At 46.8% G+C, this 17,812-nt stretch overlaps 1 protein-coding gene across 5 annotated transcripts in view; it reads left to right on the top strand.

Moving 5' to 3' along the window:
- The window catches only part of dysf (dysferlin, limb girdle muscular dystrophy 2B (autosomal recessive)), a 296,195-nt gene that overhangs the window by 12,203 nt on the left and 266,180 nt on the right, over positions 1-17,812 (top strand). For 4 of the 5 annotated variants that reach the window (XM_059650615.1, XM_059650610.1, XM_059650612.1 and 1 more), the window contains exons 1-2: positions 9,932-10,193; positions 16,603-16,658. In XM_059650615.1, the coding sequence (XP_059506598.1) occupies positions 10,100-10,193; positions 16,603-16,658 (150 nt within the window). In that variant the 5' untranslated portion in view covers positions 9,932-10,099. Of the gene's footprint in view, positions 1-9,931; positions 10,194-16,602; positions 16,659-17,812 lie in introns of those variants that run through there. The other variant, XM_059650606.1, reaches the window with a different exon arrangement.

Below are 17,812 nucleotides of genomic sequence, written 5' to 3'. Positions count from 1 at the left end.
AAACCAGGCAACATCCTGGTAAATCATTTCTGTACCCTCTCCAAAGCTTCCATATCCTTCTGCTGGTGTGGCGACCAGAATTGAACACAACGTTCCAAGTGTGGTAGCTAAAGCTCTATACAGCGACAACATGACTTGCTAATTTTTATACTCTGTGCCCCAACTGATGAAGGCAAGCATGCCATACACCATCATGACCACCTTACCACTCGTTCTGCCACTTTCAGGAATCTGTGGACCTGTATTTTTAGATGCCTCTGTGTGTGTTGATGCTTCTAAGGGGGTTCTGCCATTTACTGCATTATTCCCTCCTGCATTAGACCTTCCAAAACATGTTGCCTTACATTGGTCCAGATTAAATTCCATCTTCCATTTCTCCTCCCAAGTCTCCAGCACTATCTGTATCCTGCTTTCAGAAACACAAACACCCCCTTGCACTTTCATACCCTCATACACACACCTGCAATCAAATCACCTACATTCTCCTCCAAATCATTTCCAAGTGTTACAAACAGCAGGAGTCCCATCTCTGATACTTGCAGAACACCACTGGCCACAGATCTCTGTTGGAAAAACACCCTTCCACCACTACTCTCTGTCTTTTATGACCAAGTCAGTTCTGTATCTATCTGAACAACTCATCACAGATCCCATGTGTATTGGCCTGCTGTGAGGGACCTAGTCAAAGCCCTTGCTAAAATCCACTTAGACAACATTTAAAAGACATTTGGATAATAACTCTGGGAATGAGTTTAACATAGACATATAGAGGCCAGGAGCAGGAGGAGGCCATTCAGTCCTTCAAGCCTGCTATTCCATTCAATATGATCATGGCTGAACCCGTGTCTCAACCATTTTCCTGCTTTCGTCCCACATTGTCGATGTTTAAAATCTAAAAACGTATTTATCTCTTTCTTGAATGTATTCACAACCATCTCTGGCAGAGAATCCCACAGGTTCATGACCCTTTGAGTGAAGGAATTTTTCCTCATCTCAGTCTTAAATAGCCGACCCCATATTCTGAGACTGTGACCCCTAGCTCTAGATCCCCCAACTAGGGAAAGCATCCTTCCCTCATCTATTCTGTCCAGCCCTGTTAGGATCTTATTCATTTCAATTAGTTCCCTTCTCATCTTTCTAAGCTCCAGTGAAGACAGTCCCAGACGGACCAACATCTCCATGTAGGACAGTGCTGCCATCTCCGGTGTCAGCCTGGTGACTCTACGCTGCACCCCCTCTATATCCTTTCATAGGTAGGGGGACCAAAACCACTCACAGTCCTCCAGCTGTGACCTCACCAAGGCCCTGTATAACTGCAGTAAGCCATCCCTGCTTCTAAACTCAAACCCTTTTGCAGCGCAGGCCAATATATGATTTCCCTTCCTAATTGCTTGCCTGCCTACTTCCATTAGTTGGTGTACAAGGACACCCAGATGCCTTTGTGCATCCACATTCCCCAATATCTCACCATTTAAGTAATATCAGCCTGTCTGTATTTCACACCAAAGTGTATAGCTGCATATTTAGTCAAGTTAAGCAACATCTGCCATGTCTCTGTCCACTCACAACTTCTCCAAGTCACCTTGACAGCATTTTGCATACATTTCATAACTCACAGTTTCATGTTGTCAGCAAATTTGGAAATGTTATTTGATTCCCTCATCCAGGTCATTGAGAGACACAAGAATCAATCCTTGCAATACTCCATTAGCCATTCCATGCTGTTTCGAAGAAGACTCGTTTATTCCTGCTCACTGTTTCCTGTGTGTCAACCAATTCTTGATCCATGCCAATATATTACCCCTACCTCACATGCTTTAGCTATACCTTCTGACCTCTTATGAAGGACATTAGCAAAAATCTTCTGAAAATCCAAAATAAACCACTTCTAATGGTTCTCCCTTATCTATCCCATGAGTGACATCCTCAAAACCCTCTGATATATCTGTATATTGTGATCTGTCTTTCATAAACCCATCCTAGCTTTGTGCAGTCCTGCTAATGTGTTCCAAAAGCTTTGTGACCACGTCTTTCACAATGGACTCCAGCATTTTCTCCACTGCTGGTGTTAGGCCAATTAGTCTTAATTCTGTTTTACTTTCCAGATTCCCAACACCCTCTGGGAGAATAAAAACTTCCTCAAATCCCTTCAGGACTTCCTGCTCCTTACCTGACAACTGGCTATTGACCCTTCTGCCAAAGTACTAACCAACTAAGTACAGGAAGACCCACCATAATCTTCTCAGGTCAACTGAGGATAGGTCATTGATGGAAAGCTTGAAATATACAACATCTCCAGTGTCAATGGCTACAGGAAAAAGTTACTGGAAGTGCTGAGAATAGCTGTCCCTCTGACATGTTGACATATTGATTCCAAGACCCTGTCGCTTGTCTTTCGGAAAGATATCAGACCATGAGAGGGACACAGAAGTGATTTACCTAACTAACAACAAGATGAGGGCATTTGTTTCTGGAGTGTTTGAGAAAGCTCGGGGTTCAAACACAGTTCTAAATAAAAACTGAAAGAACTGTGGATACTGTGTTTGAGGAACAAAGAACAGAAGTTGCTGGAAAAGTTCAACAGAGTTAATGTTTCGGGTCCTGAAGAAGGGTCACCAGACCCGAAATGTTAACTCTGTTTCTTTTTCCTTCACAGATGCTGCCAGACCTGCTCAGCTTTTCCAGCAACTTCTGTTTTTCGTTCCTCAAACAGAGTTCTGTCTTGTTCATGATCCTATACCAAAGCTGTAATTATAGGCCGTTTGTAACAGTTAATGACAGGCTGAACCTTCCTAATTCATTAGTCTGAATCGATTTGTTTTTTTTGATCTGCATGTTGGTTGCTAGCGTGGAGCACAGCAGCGGGAGAAGGCGATTTAACTCCTCTGCGTATAACTAAATCGTGACTGATCTGTACATTAAGTCTGTCTTCCAAATCTGGGTTCAGTAACCTAGCTGCACAGAAATCTCTCACTCAGAATCTTCCCAGGCCCTGAGTGGCAGGGAATGTGGTAAGGAATTTGGGAGAATTGTATGAGACGTTGAGTGAGGACTGCATTGATTTAGTACCTGCCAACCAGGTACCCCTGAAAAATTTCACGCAGCATGGCATCTGAACCCCAAGGGTGTATGGGATGGAGTGTCAATCTCTGTGTACTTGGGATGATACAGATTTGTTGCCAGAGTGCCATAGAAACATAGAAATTTGGAGCAGGAGAAGGCCATTCGGCCCTTTGTGCCCGCACTACCATTTTGTACCATTGTGGCTGATCGTGCACTTTCAGTATCCCGTTCCTGCTTTCTCTCCGTACCACTTGGTCCCTTCACTTTCTGCCTGTGGACTGCTCACTTCACGCCTAATATCATGAAACATTGTGGAGGGACAAAGATGGGTGGGCTCAGCCCCACCAGTGCGATTAACAGAGAGATAATATTAACACAGACGATGGTGAAAGCATCGTGTGAGAGCGATTTCTGCTCGGGCTGGTAGGTGTAGTTAATGTACAGATCAGTCATAACGTAATTATACGCAGAGGAGTTAAATGACCTGCTCCTGTTCATATGCTCCAAGATAGCAACCAAAAAAACCAAATCTACTGCTAAAGTGAAAACTTCTTTACAATGGGCTAATGTAATTGGCACTGTGGCTCAGTGGTCAGCATGGCTGCCTCGCAGTGCCAGGGCTCCAGGCTCAATTCCAGCCTCGGGCAACTGTCTGGGTGGAGTTTGCACATTCTCCCCGTGTCTGCGTGGGTTTCCTTCCAAGGACGTGCAGGTTATGGGGATTGGCTGTACTAAACGTGGGGTGTTAGGGGGCTTGGTCTGGGTGGGATGCTGTTTGGGAGGTCAGTGCAGTTCAAATGTACTGTTTGGCCTCTTTCTGCACTGATGGGATTCCATGTGCCCTCAGACAATCCCCTTCTATCCTTCCCTCCCACTGTGTCATAGACCCACATTATGGCACTGGGTTGCAGGGAGCCTGTTGTTGTGGGAGGTTAGGTCAGGACACCCTGGGAATTTTCACTGAGAGAGCCGTGACTTTCTGAGTATGTTCTTGCGAAAGGTGAGTGCACCTTGTTTTGATCTCCTAGGGAGTTGGGGCAAGCAGGTGGGGTGGAGGTGGAAGGTCTGGCCCTCTCCTGAGTGAGACCTCTGAGGCGATCTGTGCGGTTTCTGTTCCTGTCAGCTGCCTACTGACATCGCCATGCCTCCATGTGAGGAAGGGGCACCTGGTGAGAGATCGAGACCCGTCAGACCTGATGCCATGGACCACTAGGCCCATTCGCACATCCAGCAGACCCTGAAGAGTGTCGGGACCCGGCTCGCCGTGGGTAGCTGCCAACCTGCCCATGTAAACAGGCAGAGTCTTATGTGCGCGAGGGTGCAGGGTCCCTGTCTGCATCGTCTGTGTCATGCTGCCCAGTGCCCCAACAAGCCTGCCATTGTCTCTCTCTCTGTACATTTCAGCGCAGTCACAAATTGCCAACATTATGGAGTCCTCCTGTGTCTGGGCTCCCTTCCCTCCAGGGGTCCTCAAAGTGCCAGCGGCTGGGGGTGGGTGGGTGTGTATCCCCCTTTTTTTCAGGTTGCAATGCCCAGCAGCTGCTGCAGCTTGACTCTGATCTAGATAACACACCGACCTGGCTTTGTACGTCTCAGGGGAGGCTGCGGCATTCTGGTATTGTCGCTGGATTGTTAATCTAGAGACCCAGATAATGTTCTGGGGACCCAGGTTCAAATCCCACCACAGCAGATGGTGGAATTTGAATTCAATAAATGTCTGGAATGAAGAATCTAATGATGACCATGAATCCATTGTTGATGGTTGTAAAAACCCATCTGGTTTTGCAGGCTGAGTCTGTGATTAAGAAAGCGAATGTAATGTTGTCATTTAACTCAAGAGGGTTGGATTATAAAAACAGTGATGTGCTTCTGAGACTTTATAAAGCTCTAGTTAGGCTCCATTTAGAATACTGTGTCCAATTTTGGGCCCCACACTTCAGGAAGGACATACTGGCCCTGGAGCATGTCCAGCGGACATTCACACGGATGATCCCTGGAATAGTAGGTTTAACATACGATGAATGGCTAAGGATCCTGGGATTATATTCATCAGAGTTTAGAAGGTTGAGGGGAGATCTAATAGAAACTTACAAGATAATGTATGGCTTAGAAAGGGTGGATGCTGGGACGTTGTTTCCGTTAGCTAGGAAGGCTAGGACCTGTGGGCACAGCCTTAGAATTAGAGGGGGTAAATTTAGAACGGAAATGAGGAGATATTTCTTCAGCCAGAGAGTGGTGGGCCTGTGGAATTCATTGCCACGGAGCGCAGAGGAGGCCGGGACGTTAAATGTCTTCAATGCAGAGATTGATAAATTCTTGATCTCACAAAGAATCAAGGGCTACAGGGAGAGTGCGGGTAGGTGGAGTTGAAATGCCTATCAGCCATGATTTAAATGGCGGAGTGGACTTGATGGGCTGAATGGCCTTACTTCCACCCCTATGTCTTATGGTCTTATGGCTCACTACTGCCCTTTAGGGAAGGGAACTGCCATCCTTCCCTGGTCTGGTATCCATGTGGCTCCAGACCCACAGCAATGTGGTTGATTCTAAACTACCCTCTGGGAACTGAATGCTGCCTGGCCAGTTACGCCCTCATCTCGTTAATGAATAAAGTAAAAAGCTGGTGGGGGAAGGTGCAGTATAAAAGGAGGTGGGTGTTTCCTCTGAGGGACGACGGTGTCTTCATCAGAGGTTGAGGAGGACATACCTCAGAGGGTCAGTCTTACCCTGTAGCTTGTAGCTGCAAGACATGAGAGGGTGAAGGTCACAACATGCAATCATTTGATTCACTGCGGTCAGGTTGTGAAGGGTGGTGAGGGGTGGTAGCGTGCGGCCCTGCTGTGATGAGATTGCAGCACAATATGGAACACCCTGTCTTTTCATCACTGCAGGGACCCAGATGTTTCTCTGTCCCCTCAGGCTTCGTCCCTGGTCTTTGCCTACAAGGGCCAAGATTTTCCCATGGTAGGTGGGTGGGGGGGTGGGGTTGGTGAGGAGCTGAATGTTGGGCACCCGACCACCCGTCCTACTCTGTTTCCTTCTGTAGTGGGAATGAGGGAGGGATGGAGTGTAGAGAAAGAGGGTGGCACAGCTGGTGGCGCTGGTGCCTCTGGGCGAAAGCTGATGAGGCGTCCTGACTGAGCATTTTTCCTTCAATCATTTGTGAGATGAGGGCGTCGCTGTCCCGGCAGCATTTATTGCTCATCTCTAACTGCCCAGAGGGTAGTTCACAGTCGACCACATCACTGTGGGTTTGGAGTCACGTGTAGGCCAGACCAGATAAGGATGGCAGATTTCCTTCCCTAAAGGGCATCAGTGAACCAGATGGATTTTTCCTGACGATCGGCAATGGATTTATAGCCATCAATTGATTCTTAATTCCAGGTATTTTATTGAATTCAAATTCCACCATCTGCTGTGGCAGGATTCGAATCTGGGTCCCCAGAACATTATCTGGGTCTCTGGATTAACAGTCCAACCATAACACCACTAGGCCCTCGCCTCCCCTGTAAGTGGGCAGTGTAGGCAGGGCAGAGATGATGAAGACCAGGGGTGTAGCCATGGGCACAGTTACTACATTTAAAAGACATTTGGACAATAGATGAACAGGAAAGGCTTAGAGGAATATGGGCCAAACATCGACAAATGGGACTAGTTCAGTTTAGGAAACTCAATTGGCATGGACAAGTTGGGCTGAGGGGTTTGTTTCCTAGTCTTATGGCTCTCTGAAAAGGTCATGGTGTTGGGGGTTGGGGTTGGTGAGAAAGATTGGTGCCCTACTTAACCCCAAATGCAGGCACTGGTGGGAGGTGGTATGAGCCTGCGTGGGAGGTGGGTGGAGTGTCACAGGGAGAGTGAGTGTGAGATCACAGATGATGCCATGTGCTGGGTGGAGTGCAGAAGGTCACTGATCTATTTGCTTGGGCAGTCCTACGATTGGCTGAGACCTATATTCCCTCAAATATTGCCACAGCCTGTGTGAGGCAGTGGCATCTGGATGTGGAAGGTAACGTGTTGGCACTGCAATCAGTGTTGCCAGGCTCTCTGAGAGGTCACACATACACACACAGCCGAGAGAGACGGACAGAGACAGAGAGAAGTTTGCTTGAGACCACACCGACTGGACATCCTAGGAGCAGGCTCGCAGAATTTGGTGCCCCTACTGATCTCCTCTGGTTGTCCTGGGGAAGTGTGGGAAGGAGAAAGAGGACAGCCCTCCTCCTCAATACCCCATCCACCAGGACCGCAGGGTCCCTGTGCAGAAAGAAGGGCACCCATTCACCCCACATCTGTCATGTTGGTACCAAGCAGCTCCACACTGCAGGTGTGTGGCACCTTATGTGGCAAAGACATTGAAGGGTTGTGATGGTGCCAGGAATCCGGGAGTACCCCTGGATATCTAAGCAGCAGCCAGTGCTTTTGACTCTGATTGGACGAATACCCTTCAGTTGGGAGAGATACCATGGGGCTGGGTCAGGTAGTTACATAGTTGTGTTTGAGATGATCGTGCAAGAAAATTCACAAGCCCTCACGGAGAGAAGCCCTCTGCAGAACCTGACAGAAGTGAAATGTTGTTAAAGTACCATAAAGTTTAGCTTCACTCCCATTTCTCACTCCCGTGAAGAGGGGCTTCATGATGTAATTTCCTGAATTTTAAGGTTATATTCTCTTATCCTGGATTCTGTCACTACGGCGTTTCAACTCAATAAATTTTAGAGTGAATGGTTGAATCGTGACTCTGTAACTCCTTTCGATTGTTGTAAAAACCCATCTGGTTCACTCGGGCTGACAATGGCCCAGTGATATTATCAGTGGACTATTAATCTAGAGACCCAATTATTGTTCGGGGGTGAGTAAAAACTGAAAGAACTGCGGACGCTGTAAATCAGGACCAAAAAACAGAAGCTGCTGGAAAAGCTCAGCAGGTCTGGCAGCATGTTGCTAATGTTCTGGGGACGCAGGCTCGAATCCTGCAGAAGGTGGAATTTGAGTTCAGTTTGAAAAAAAATTCTGGAATTAAGAGTCTAATGATGACCGTGGCTCCATTGTTGATTGTCTGGAAAAATCCACTTGGTTCGCGAATAGCCATTAGGGAAGGAAATCTGCCATCCTTACCTGGTCTAGCCTACATGTGACTCCAGGCCCACGCAATGTCGTTGACTCTTAATTGCCATCTGGCCAATAGGGATGGGCAGTACATGTTTGACTGGCCTGGGATGCCCATATCCAATGAGCAAATAAAAATTTATTGCTTTGCTGCTGGAACATCTGTATGCCCATGTTAGATGACGAGAGGATTGAACGGCATGTGAGATCCTTTGTAGCTGAATGTCCTTCAGATTGCTATCAAGGGCATAGAGCAATACTTTAAGCAATTCACTAAACTCCTTAGACACCACATTCTATATTCACGATCGCCTCCATCCAGAAGGACAAGGGCAGCAGAGACAAGGGAACACCACCACTCCAAGTTCCCCATCGATCCACTCACCATCCTGCCTTGGAAATATATCGCTCATCCTTCACTGTCGCTGGGTCAAAATCCTGGAATTCTCTCCCCAGTGGGATTGTGGATCAACCCCACAGCACATGGTCTGCAGTGGTTTTAGAAGGCAGCTCGTCACCACCTTCTGGAGGGCAACTAGGGACGGGCAAGAAATACTGCTTCACCCAGCAACGCGCACATCCTGTGAATGACTAAAACAGTGTGAAATATTCAAGAGCCTCTGGAACGGATACTGAAGTCTCATTATTTCACCATGTCTCTCAGTGACTGAGATGGAGGAGCAGAGAGCTGTGTTTGCAGCAGAAGCTGATTTTGATGGCGTCCATCTGCAAGGCATATGGCCCCAGTACAGTCCGAAATCCCTGGATTAACTGAGAAATCCCAGGAAGATTGGGAGCCTTGAGATAACAGGCTTTGCACAGGAGAGACCGGGCATGACAATGTCTTAAACAAATGTGGAAGTCGAAAAAAAATCTGTATAGAGCCACCTTAACTCATTAAATTAATCCAGAATGTAAGGTTTGACTGAATTATCACAAAGCCCATTCCATGGATGGGTTAGAATTAAGATTGAGAAAGATCAAAGTGATTTATTCTTTGGAAGAAACCTCTTTGAAACCAATACAGTAAAACTTCCAAAGGAGGAAGGAGACAGGGGATGACCTGGCCTGGAATGTCTCATCCCGGTTTGACCACTCTCTATAGCTGGAAGACCTGACTGCTGCAGGCATACCCCACAGCATTCCCACACCTGGACCTCTCCAGTTCCTGACACTTGTCCCCAGATATAGCGGACATCGAGAGGGAATAGCCGCTCTGCTTCCTGCTAGACGGAACTGCAGCGGGTGCGTTCCACTGACCTCAGGACCAGCAGAGGAGGCCACAGGGCCAGATCCTGCCAGCCTGGTCTGTGGTTACCAACCAGGGTCAGTGCGGTCTCAGCTTTCGGGTCTGTAGGAGGAAGTTTAATAACTCATGCCAGTATTTCCCAACCACTGACTGCCTCAATACAATACTCCCAAAGTTACCTCTGATATGAAGTTCTGGTCCTCTGTAGTTGCATTGTAAAGACTGGCACATGCAAATAGATACAATCAGTCCTACCTCATTTTTTCCTTTGAGGGTGAAAGTTTCAGAACCTAAAGATGTCAGGTCAAGAAAGGGGTGGCTGAATTGAAGTCAGAATGGGGTAAAGACATCTGATAAAGCGAACGCTTGCTGGATTCACACAGAAAGAGGAACCTAAGGCAAGTGAGAAATGAAATAAAATCAGGAAGCTCAAGGGTTAATGATTTTCATTCTTTTCCCAGTCTGGGAGGAGCCAAGATTTTCATTTGGGAAAAGGGAACAATTAACGGCAGTTCATTCCACTGTGAGGGTTTTGTATGAGAAGCTGTAACCTATATTCCTGCTCTTGGTGGTCAGACTACAAGAGTGTGTGTGTGTTGGTTTTGGATTTTCTTCATTTTTTGTCAAAGCTGAGTTTGGACCTCATTTTAATCACGGAACGCATCCCAATCAAGTCAGAGCATGCTGCGATGCCTTCTGCACTCAGCCAGGAATCTTCCCAATGTGGAAAAGAAAGACAGACACAGTGACCCAGTCGTGACTCTGAGCTTCAAAGGTAAGGACAGAAAGTGTCAGCGTGCCAACCCAGGAAGCAGGACCATAGCTCCAGGAGCCAGAGTGAGCGCAGAGTATGGGAATGTTTGTTTTATTTCGACATCCCTGTATCAAAAAAGGGGCAAATTAAATTTTACTGTGCAAAGTCTGACTGGTGGGTAATGCAGTTCATTGGGAAGCAGGCCATTCGGTCCATTGTTGCAGCCTAGCCCATGCGTCTCACTCTTCTGGCACTTCCTCCCTGAAAAGTTGAATTGCTTTTAAAGAGTTTTCTTTCAAAGAATAAACCGTTCAGAGTTTATAAATCTTAATTCTAACTCCTGTGTGGGATGGGTTTACGCATAATTCAGTCAAATCTTGTACTCTGGACTAATCTTAATGGGGTAAGGTGAGTCCATCCAGTTTTTCTGACTTCCACAGTCTCTTTAAGACGTCGTAAGACTCAGTATGTCCTGTGCAAAGTATGTTATCTCAAGCCTCCCAATCTTCCTGGGATTTCTCCGTTAACCCAGCAATTCCAGACTGTGGCGGTGGCCAAACTCCTTTCTGCTGGCTAGCTGCAATGTTCCCTCTCCCCTGGCCTGAAGAAGGGAAAGCTGGGCTCTCCCTGCATAACCTAGAGATGCAGGAAATGGAGGAGGGACTGAAGATTTTGCACTGAAATTTTGTTTCCATATATAGAAACCCTGTCTCTCACACCTCCACTTAAAAAGGACCAAGCAGTGAAAATGATGCCAAACATAACCATAAACATTACAGAACCGTGGCTGCTCAGTTGTTTTTGTTTGAGGAGTGAGGGAGTATTTCTGCGGTGTACACATTTGTTATTAGGATCCTCTGGTTTTAAATCCATTTCCTCTCTGCTCAGGATCCATTGAAGCCTCTCCCCACCACCACCGCCCACCAACCCCCCCCCCCCCATCACCGGCCTCTTTCTTTCCCTAAAGTTTCTGTTCAAATATCAAGAAGTCCATAGGCTTTGCTCCCCGTCATGACACAGTTTGGTCACTACAGCCACCACCTCACTCCCAGGGTCTGAGGCTGACCACAGACTTCATTATTTGACCCTAAAAGGGATTTCCAGCCCCATAACCTCCTCGATCTGCCCGCTCCCACCTCTGCAGTGCCTCTCGACTCTGCAGTGCCTCAGTTGAAGCCCCACAAGTGGTATTAATCTAGGTGGAAGGCACAGTGTTAATGGGCTGAAGGGCCTCTTCCATAGTGGATGACCCTGTGACTATGATGCATCTGTCCTTCTGTCACCTCCGTGCCTAACTAGTGCGACATCACCCAGGGCACCGATCATGGGATAGCTGACTACTGACTCTCACATGCTACTTTGACGGGGCCCTGGTGGAACCCAAACTGGGCGTCTCTGAGCAGGTCACTGCTGAGTGGGTGCAGCTTGATGGCACTGTCGATGACATCTTCTTTGGGCTCATTGTTGAGTTCGTACAGGACATCGGTGAGGCCTCTTCTGGAGTACTGTGTCCAGTTCTGGTTGCCCCGCTATAGGAAGGATGTTATTAAGCTGGAAAGTGTTCCAAAGAGATTTACCAGGATGTTGTCGAGAATGGAGGGTTTGAGTTATAAGGAGATGCAGGATGGGCTGGGGCTTTCCACAGGAGCGTAGGAGGTTGAGGGGGCAACCTTATTTGAGATCTACATAATCATGCAGTGTATAGATAAGGTGAATGGCATGTGTCCTTTCCTGAGAGTGGGGGATTTTGAGGTAAGAGGAGAAAGGTTTTTTGACGGAATGTGTGCAGAATGAACTTCCAGATGAGGTGGTTGATGGTAAAAAGACATTTGCAAAAGTTCATGAATGAGAAATGGACCGAGTGCCGGTAGATGGGACTAGTTGAGTTTGGAAACATGGTCAGCATGGATTGATTAGACAGAAGGGTCTCTTTCTGTGTTGTATTACCGATGACTCTATGAATACTCAACATGCTGCTTGGGCTGGTGAAATCCACGTATGCATTGAGTGAAATAAATGGCTCCTAGTCATTAATGCTAGGCTCCTTTCAATGGTGACTGTGAGCCTGTGATCTCAGATCTCCAGCCAAGCGATACAGCCTCTCAGCAATTATCCTGTGAAGTCCTCAAATCATTTTGTGGGTTTTGATGAGATCACCATCCATTCTTCTAATCTCCAGGGAATATTGCAGGGTAAAACTGTTCCAAAGCAGGAGGAGGTCATTCAGTCAGGAATCTCAGTGCTGCTTCCTCACAAGAGTAATGATTGACTCAGTTTATTCCACTCTTCTGTCCTTGGCCAGTTGTCAAAGGGATTAATCTTGGTAGATCTCACTTACAACATTATGAGAGACATGGATAGGATGGATAGTTGGAGCCCCTTTCTCAGGTTAGAAATGTCAGTTACTGGGTCTTTAGTTTAAGGCAAACGTGGGGTAAGTTTAAAGGAGATGTGAGAGAAAGCTTTTTATTGCAGAGGGTCGTAACGTGCCGCCAGAGGAGATGGTAGAACCAGGTGCCACAGCAATGTTTAAGAAGCATTTAGATAGATACACGAATACGCAGGCAAAAGATTTTTATCTGAGAAAGGTGTCATGTGTCAGCACATGGTTGATGGGCCAAAAGGCCTGTTCCTGTTGCTGTAACTTGTTGTTTTTTCTTGTTATGTTATATTTATGGTTTCAACCCAGGTTCCTGTAGGAGATTGTTCATGACAAGTTAAATTTCCAGGAATGGGCAACAGTGGATACAGATAGGGCTGGGAATGGGGAATAGCAGACATGGGTATGGCAGTGAGAGACAAGTGACCCACCAAGGAATGGGGAATTGTGGACACAATAGAACTGGGAACAAGCAATAGAAGACAGGAATAGAGCAGGAATGGGGAGTAGCGAACCCAGAAAAATTGGGGAATGGGGAATAGTGAATCGGGTAAAGAAGGGAACTGGGATACAATGGGGAATGGGGAATAGGGGACAGGGACAGAAAGTGGAATGGGGAATAGGGAATAGATATGCAGGAGGGAATGGGGAATAGGGAACAGGGTTACAGTGAAGAATGAGGAATAGTGGACAGGGAGAGCAAAGGGAATGGGGAAAGAGGAAACAGGGATACAATAGGGAGTACAGAATAGTGAACAGGGATAGAGCTGGGAATAGAGTGCAGCAGCAAGAGGTACAGCAGGGAATAGGGAATTGTGGGCAGGACTGAGTGGCCTAATTTTCCTCCGATAAGAACTTCTTCACCCAAAGGGTTGTGAATCTGTGGAATTCCCTGCCCAGTGAAGCGGTTGAAGCTACCTCACTGAATTTTTTTTAAGGCAAGGCTAGATAAGTTTTTGAACAGTAAAGGAATTACGGGTTATGGAGAGTGGGCAGGTCAGTGAAGCGGAGTCTCAAAGATCAGCCATGATCTTATTAGATGGCAGGGCAGGCTCGAAGGGCCAGCTGGCCTACTCCTGCTCCTAGTTCTTATGTTCTTATGATCTGAGAGGGATGGGAATGATAAATAGTGAACAGGGATACTTTGAGGAATGGAGAATAGTGCAAATATGAAGTTATCCACTTTGGTAACAAAAGTAGGAAGGCAGATTATTATCTGAATGAATATAAATTGAGAGAGGGGAATGTTTAATGCGACCATGCACAAGTTCCTGAAAGTAAGCATACAGGTGTGGCATGCCGTAAAGTAGGTAAACTGTGCGATAGCCTTCATTGCGAGAAGATTTGAGTACAGGAGAGCACAATGGTTTAAGGTGAGAGAGGAAAGATTTAAAAGGGACCTAAGGTGCAACCTTTTCACACAGAGGGTGGTGCTTATATAGAATGAACTGCTAGAGGAAGTGGTGGAGTCTGGTACAATTACGACATTTAAAAGGCATCTGGATGGGTAAATGAATAGGATACAGGCCACATGCCGGGAAATGAGCCTAGATCTATTTAGGATATCTGGTTGGCATGGATGAGTTGGACCGAAGGTTCCGTTTTCATGCTGCATATCTCTATTCCTCTGTAATGAAGGGAGATCTCACAGAAACTTTTAACATTCTAACGGAACTAACAGGTTAGATTCAGGAAGGATGTTCCCGGTGGGGGAGTTTGGTACCAGGGGTTACAGTGCAAGGATAAGGGCTAAATCTTTCAAGACTGAGATGAGGAGAAATTTCTTCACCCAGAGAGTGGTGAGTCTGTGGAATTTTCTGTCACAGGAAGTGAGGCAAAGCAAAAATGTGCTTTCAAGAAGGAGGTTGATATAGCTTTTGTATATAAAAGTGATCAAGGGATATTGGGGATGGTGGGATTAATTTATTGAGCTCAATGATCAGCCATGACCACAATGAATAGTGGATCAGGCTGGAGGGGACCTAGTAATCTACTCCTGCTCCTACCTTCTGTGTTTCTATTTTAATAGTGGATGCAGGTAGTGTCGAATAAGGAATAGTGGATGCGGTACAGTGGTGAATGAGGAATAATGGACATGGATACACCCACGCCCTCCACCTCCTGCAGAACTTTCAATTCCCTGGCCCCCAAAACCTCATTTTCACCATGGATATCCAGTCCCTATACAGTTGTATTCTGCATGCAGATGGCCTCAAGGCCCTCCGCTTCTTCCTGTCCCACAGGCCCGACCAGTCCCCCTCCACTGACACCCTCATCCACCTAGCCGAACTCGTCCTCACCCTCAACAACTTTTCTTTCGATTCCTCCCACTTCCTACAGACAAAGGGGGTGGCCATGGGCACCCGCATGGGCCCCAGCTTCGCCTGCCTCTTTGTAGGTTATGTGGAACAGTCCCTCTTCCGCACCTACACAGGCCCCAAACCCCACCTCTTCCTCCGTTACATTGATGACTGTATCGGCGCCGCCTCTTGCTCCCCAGAGGAGCTCGAACAGTCCACATCCACTTCACCAACACCTTCCACCCCAACCTTCAGTTCACCTGGGCCATCACCAGCACATCTCTCACCTTCCTGGACCTCTCAGTCTCCATCTCAGGCAACCAGCTTGTAACTGATGTCCATTTCAAGCCCACTGACTCCCACAGCTACCTAGAATACACCTCCTCCCACCCTCCCTCCTGCAAAAATTCCATCCCCTATTCCCAATTCCTCCGCCTCCGCTGCATCTGCTCCCAGGATGAGGCATTCCACTCCCGCACATCCCAGATGTCCAAGTTCTTCAAGGACCGCAACTTTCCCCCCACAGTGGTCGAGAACGCCCTTGACCGCGTCTCCCGCATTTCTCGCAACACATCCCTCACACCCCGCCCCTGCCACAACCGCCCAAAGAGGATCCCCCTCGTTCTTACACACCATACCACTTTGTTATCATGGATACAAAGGGAATTGGGATTAATGGACAGAGATACAGATGGGAATGGGGAATAGTGGACAGGGATACTGAAGAGAATGGGAATAGTGAACATGGATACAAAGGGGAACGAGGAAAGGTGGAGAAAGATATGAAAGGGAATGGGGAAGGTTGGACAGGTATACAGAGAGGACTGGAAAAGCTGGAGGGGGATACAGAAGGGAATGGGGAACAATAAAAACAGATACAAAGGGAACAGGGGAACAGTGAACTGGGATAGAGAAGGGAATAGTGGACATGGATAGAGAAGGGAATGGAGAATAGTGGACTGGGATAGAGATGGGAGTAGGGAATAGTGGACAGCAAAAAAGCTCCTTTTTTCTGGGATTGTTTGTGTCTTTTATCTTGTTGGTTTTTGTGCGAAGCTGCAGTGATTACGGTAGCCATGATCGGCAGCTGAAAACTGGTCAGGTTTCAAAATTGCCATTCTAGCATTGAGGGGGGATGGAGATTTTGAACAGTACTACCATTCCTTTGTCAGATTTAAAATCCCAATTGATTTGGCTTGAAGGGAGTAGTAGAGACAGTCAACATGGAGTGAATGTGGGAAGGAACTGGTCTCTGAGAAGCTTGTACAATACAATGCCATGATGGATGTAATGACCATTTCATAGTTGAACACTGTATGATACATTACCCCATATTATCAATGCGAATGACTCAGTCCATCCTGCCTATGCTGGTGCTTGTAAACATCTGTCCAGTTATTCCCAGAATGCTACCCTTTCCTCAGAGCCCTGTAATCATATCAAACCCTGTCAAGTCTGCTTCCACCATCCTTTCAAACACTGCATGCCAGATCACAACAGCTCACTGTGTCTGAAAATTTCTCCACTTCCTCTCTGCTTCATATATCAGCTTTCGGAAATCAGTTTACTGAGGTTATTGACCTTCTAGCGACTGAAATCTCTGATCATTCAGTTAAAATTCCTGTCTGGTGTCCCACTCCACTCCTAATCTGCTTTGATTAGCGGAGAACATGCTACACAATCCCTCATAAATTCCATCTTCTTCCTCTTCGGCACTTTAACTGATGGGAACTTTTATCTTCCATTTCAGGCGTAAAGAAGAAGACCAAGGTGATTAAGAACAATTTAAATCCAGTCTGGAATGAGGTGAGAAAGCTGTAAACGTCTATTTCACTGCTGAATCCTTCGCTTCCCTGAGAGGACAGAGAAACCGAGTTAATGTTTGGAATCCATATAACTCCTCTTAAAAATTGAGGGGGCATAGAAATTGATAAGTTTCACATTGTAAAATAAAAGGGAGGGGGCGAGCAAGTGAGACAGTGCCCAGAACAAAAGGGAAAAGGACTGCCAATTGTTGTGGAGAAGCGATACAAATGAAGAATAGGTGTTAATGGCAGAAAGTAGGTGTGCTGTGTCGAGGGAAAAATCCATGTCAAAAGACACTGAGCAAATTGTTAAATGTAGAGGACACTGCATTTTCAGTCTTGAGAATGATCCTGACCTTACAGCCACTCGCTATTGTAATACACCATCTTGCTTTCATATGAATATTTCTGTCCTGGCCTGTAACTGACTTCTGGCCCATAACAATGCCCTCTGGGATGGACAAAATGCTGGCCAGTACGTGCAGGACTCTGGGTCTGTCCTCAGTAGAGTTTACAAAGTTGAGGGGGGATCTGATTGAAATTTACAGGATACTGAGAGGCCTGGCTAGAGTGGACGTGGAGAAGATGTTTCCACTAGTAGGACAGACGAGGACCCAAGGGCACAGTCTCGGTGTGAAGGGGCTGACCTTTAGAACTGAGATGGCATTGTGGGTCAACCCACAGCAGGTGGACTGCAGGGCTCAAAAAGCAGCTCAACACCACCTTCTCAAGGGGCAACTAGGGATGGGCAAGAAATGCTGGGCCCACCCAACGACACCCATATCCTACAAAATAAATAGGAAAAAACAGATGAGGAGGAATTTTTTCAGCCAGAGGGTGGTGAATCTGTGGAACTTGTTGCTGTAAAGTGATGCGGATGCTAAGACGTTTAGTCCATTTAAAATGGAGGTAGGGAGGCTCTTGATTAGTTAGGGGATCAGGGATTACAGGGAGATGGCAGGAGGAGGGGTTGAGAAACATGTCCATGATCGAATGGCCAAATGGCCTAACTCTGCTCCTGTATCTTATGGTCTTATGGTGACCATATCTAGGCTACTGCGTTGGTCTGGTTGGCTAAGTTTTGGTCGGCTTATTTATCATTCTGAGAGTCACCCATTATTTCGTATTTTCTTTCAGTGAACCAATCCTTAATCC

Source organism: Stegostoma tigrinum, chromosome 1 (genome assembly GCF_030684315.1).
Source record: "Stegostoma tigrinum isolate sSteTig4 chromosome 1, sSteTig4.hap1, whole genome shotgun sequence".
Classification (NCBI taxonomy): Eukaryota; Metazoa; Chordata; class Chondrichthyes; order Orectolobiformes; family Stegostomatidae; genus Stegostoma; species Stegostoma tigrinum.
Note: the sequence above shows the minus strand (reverse complement) of the source record. Positions and strands in the feature narration are given on the sequence as shown.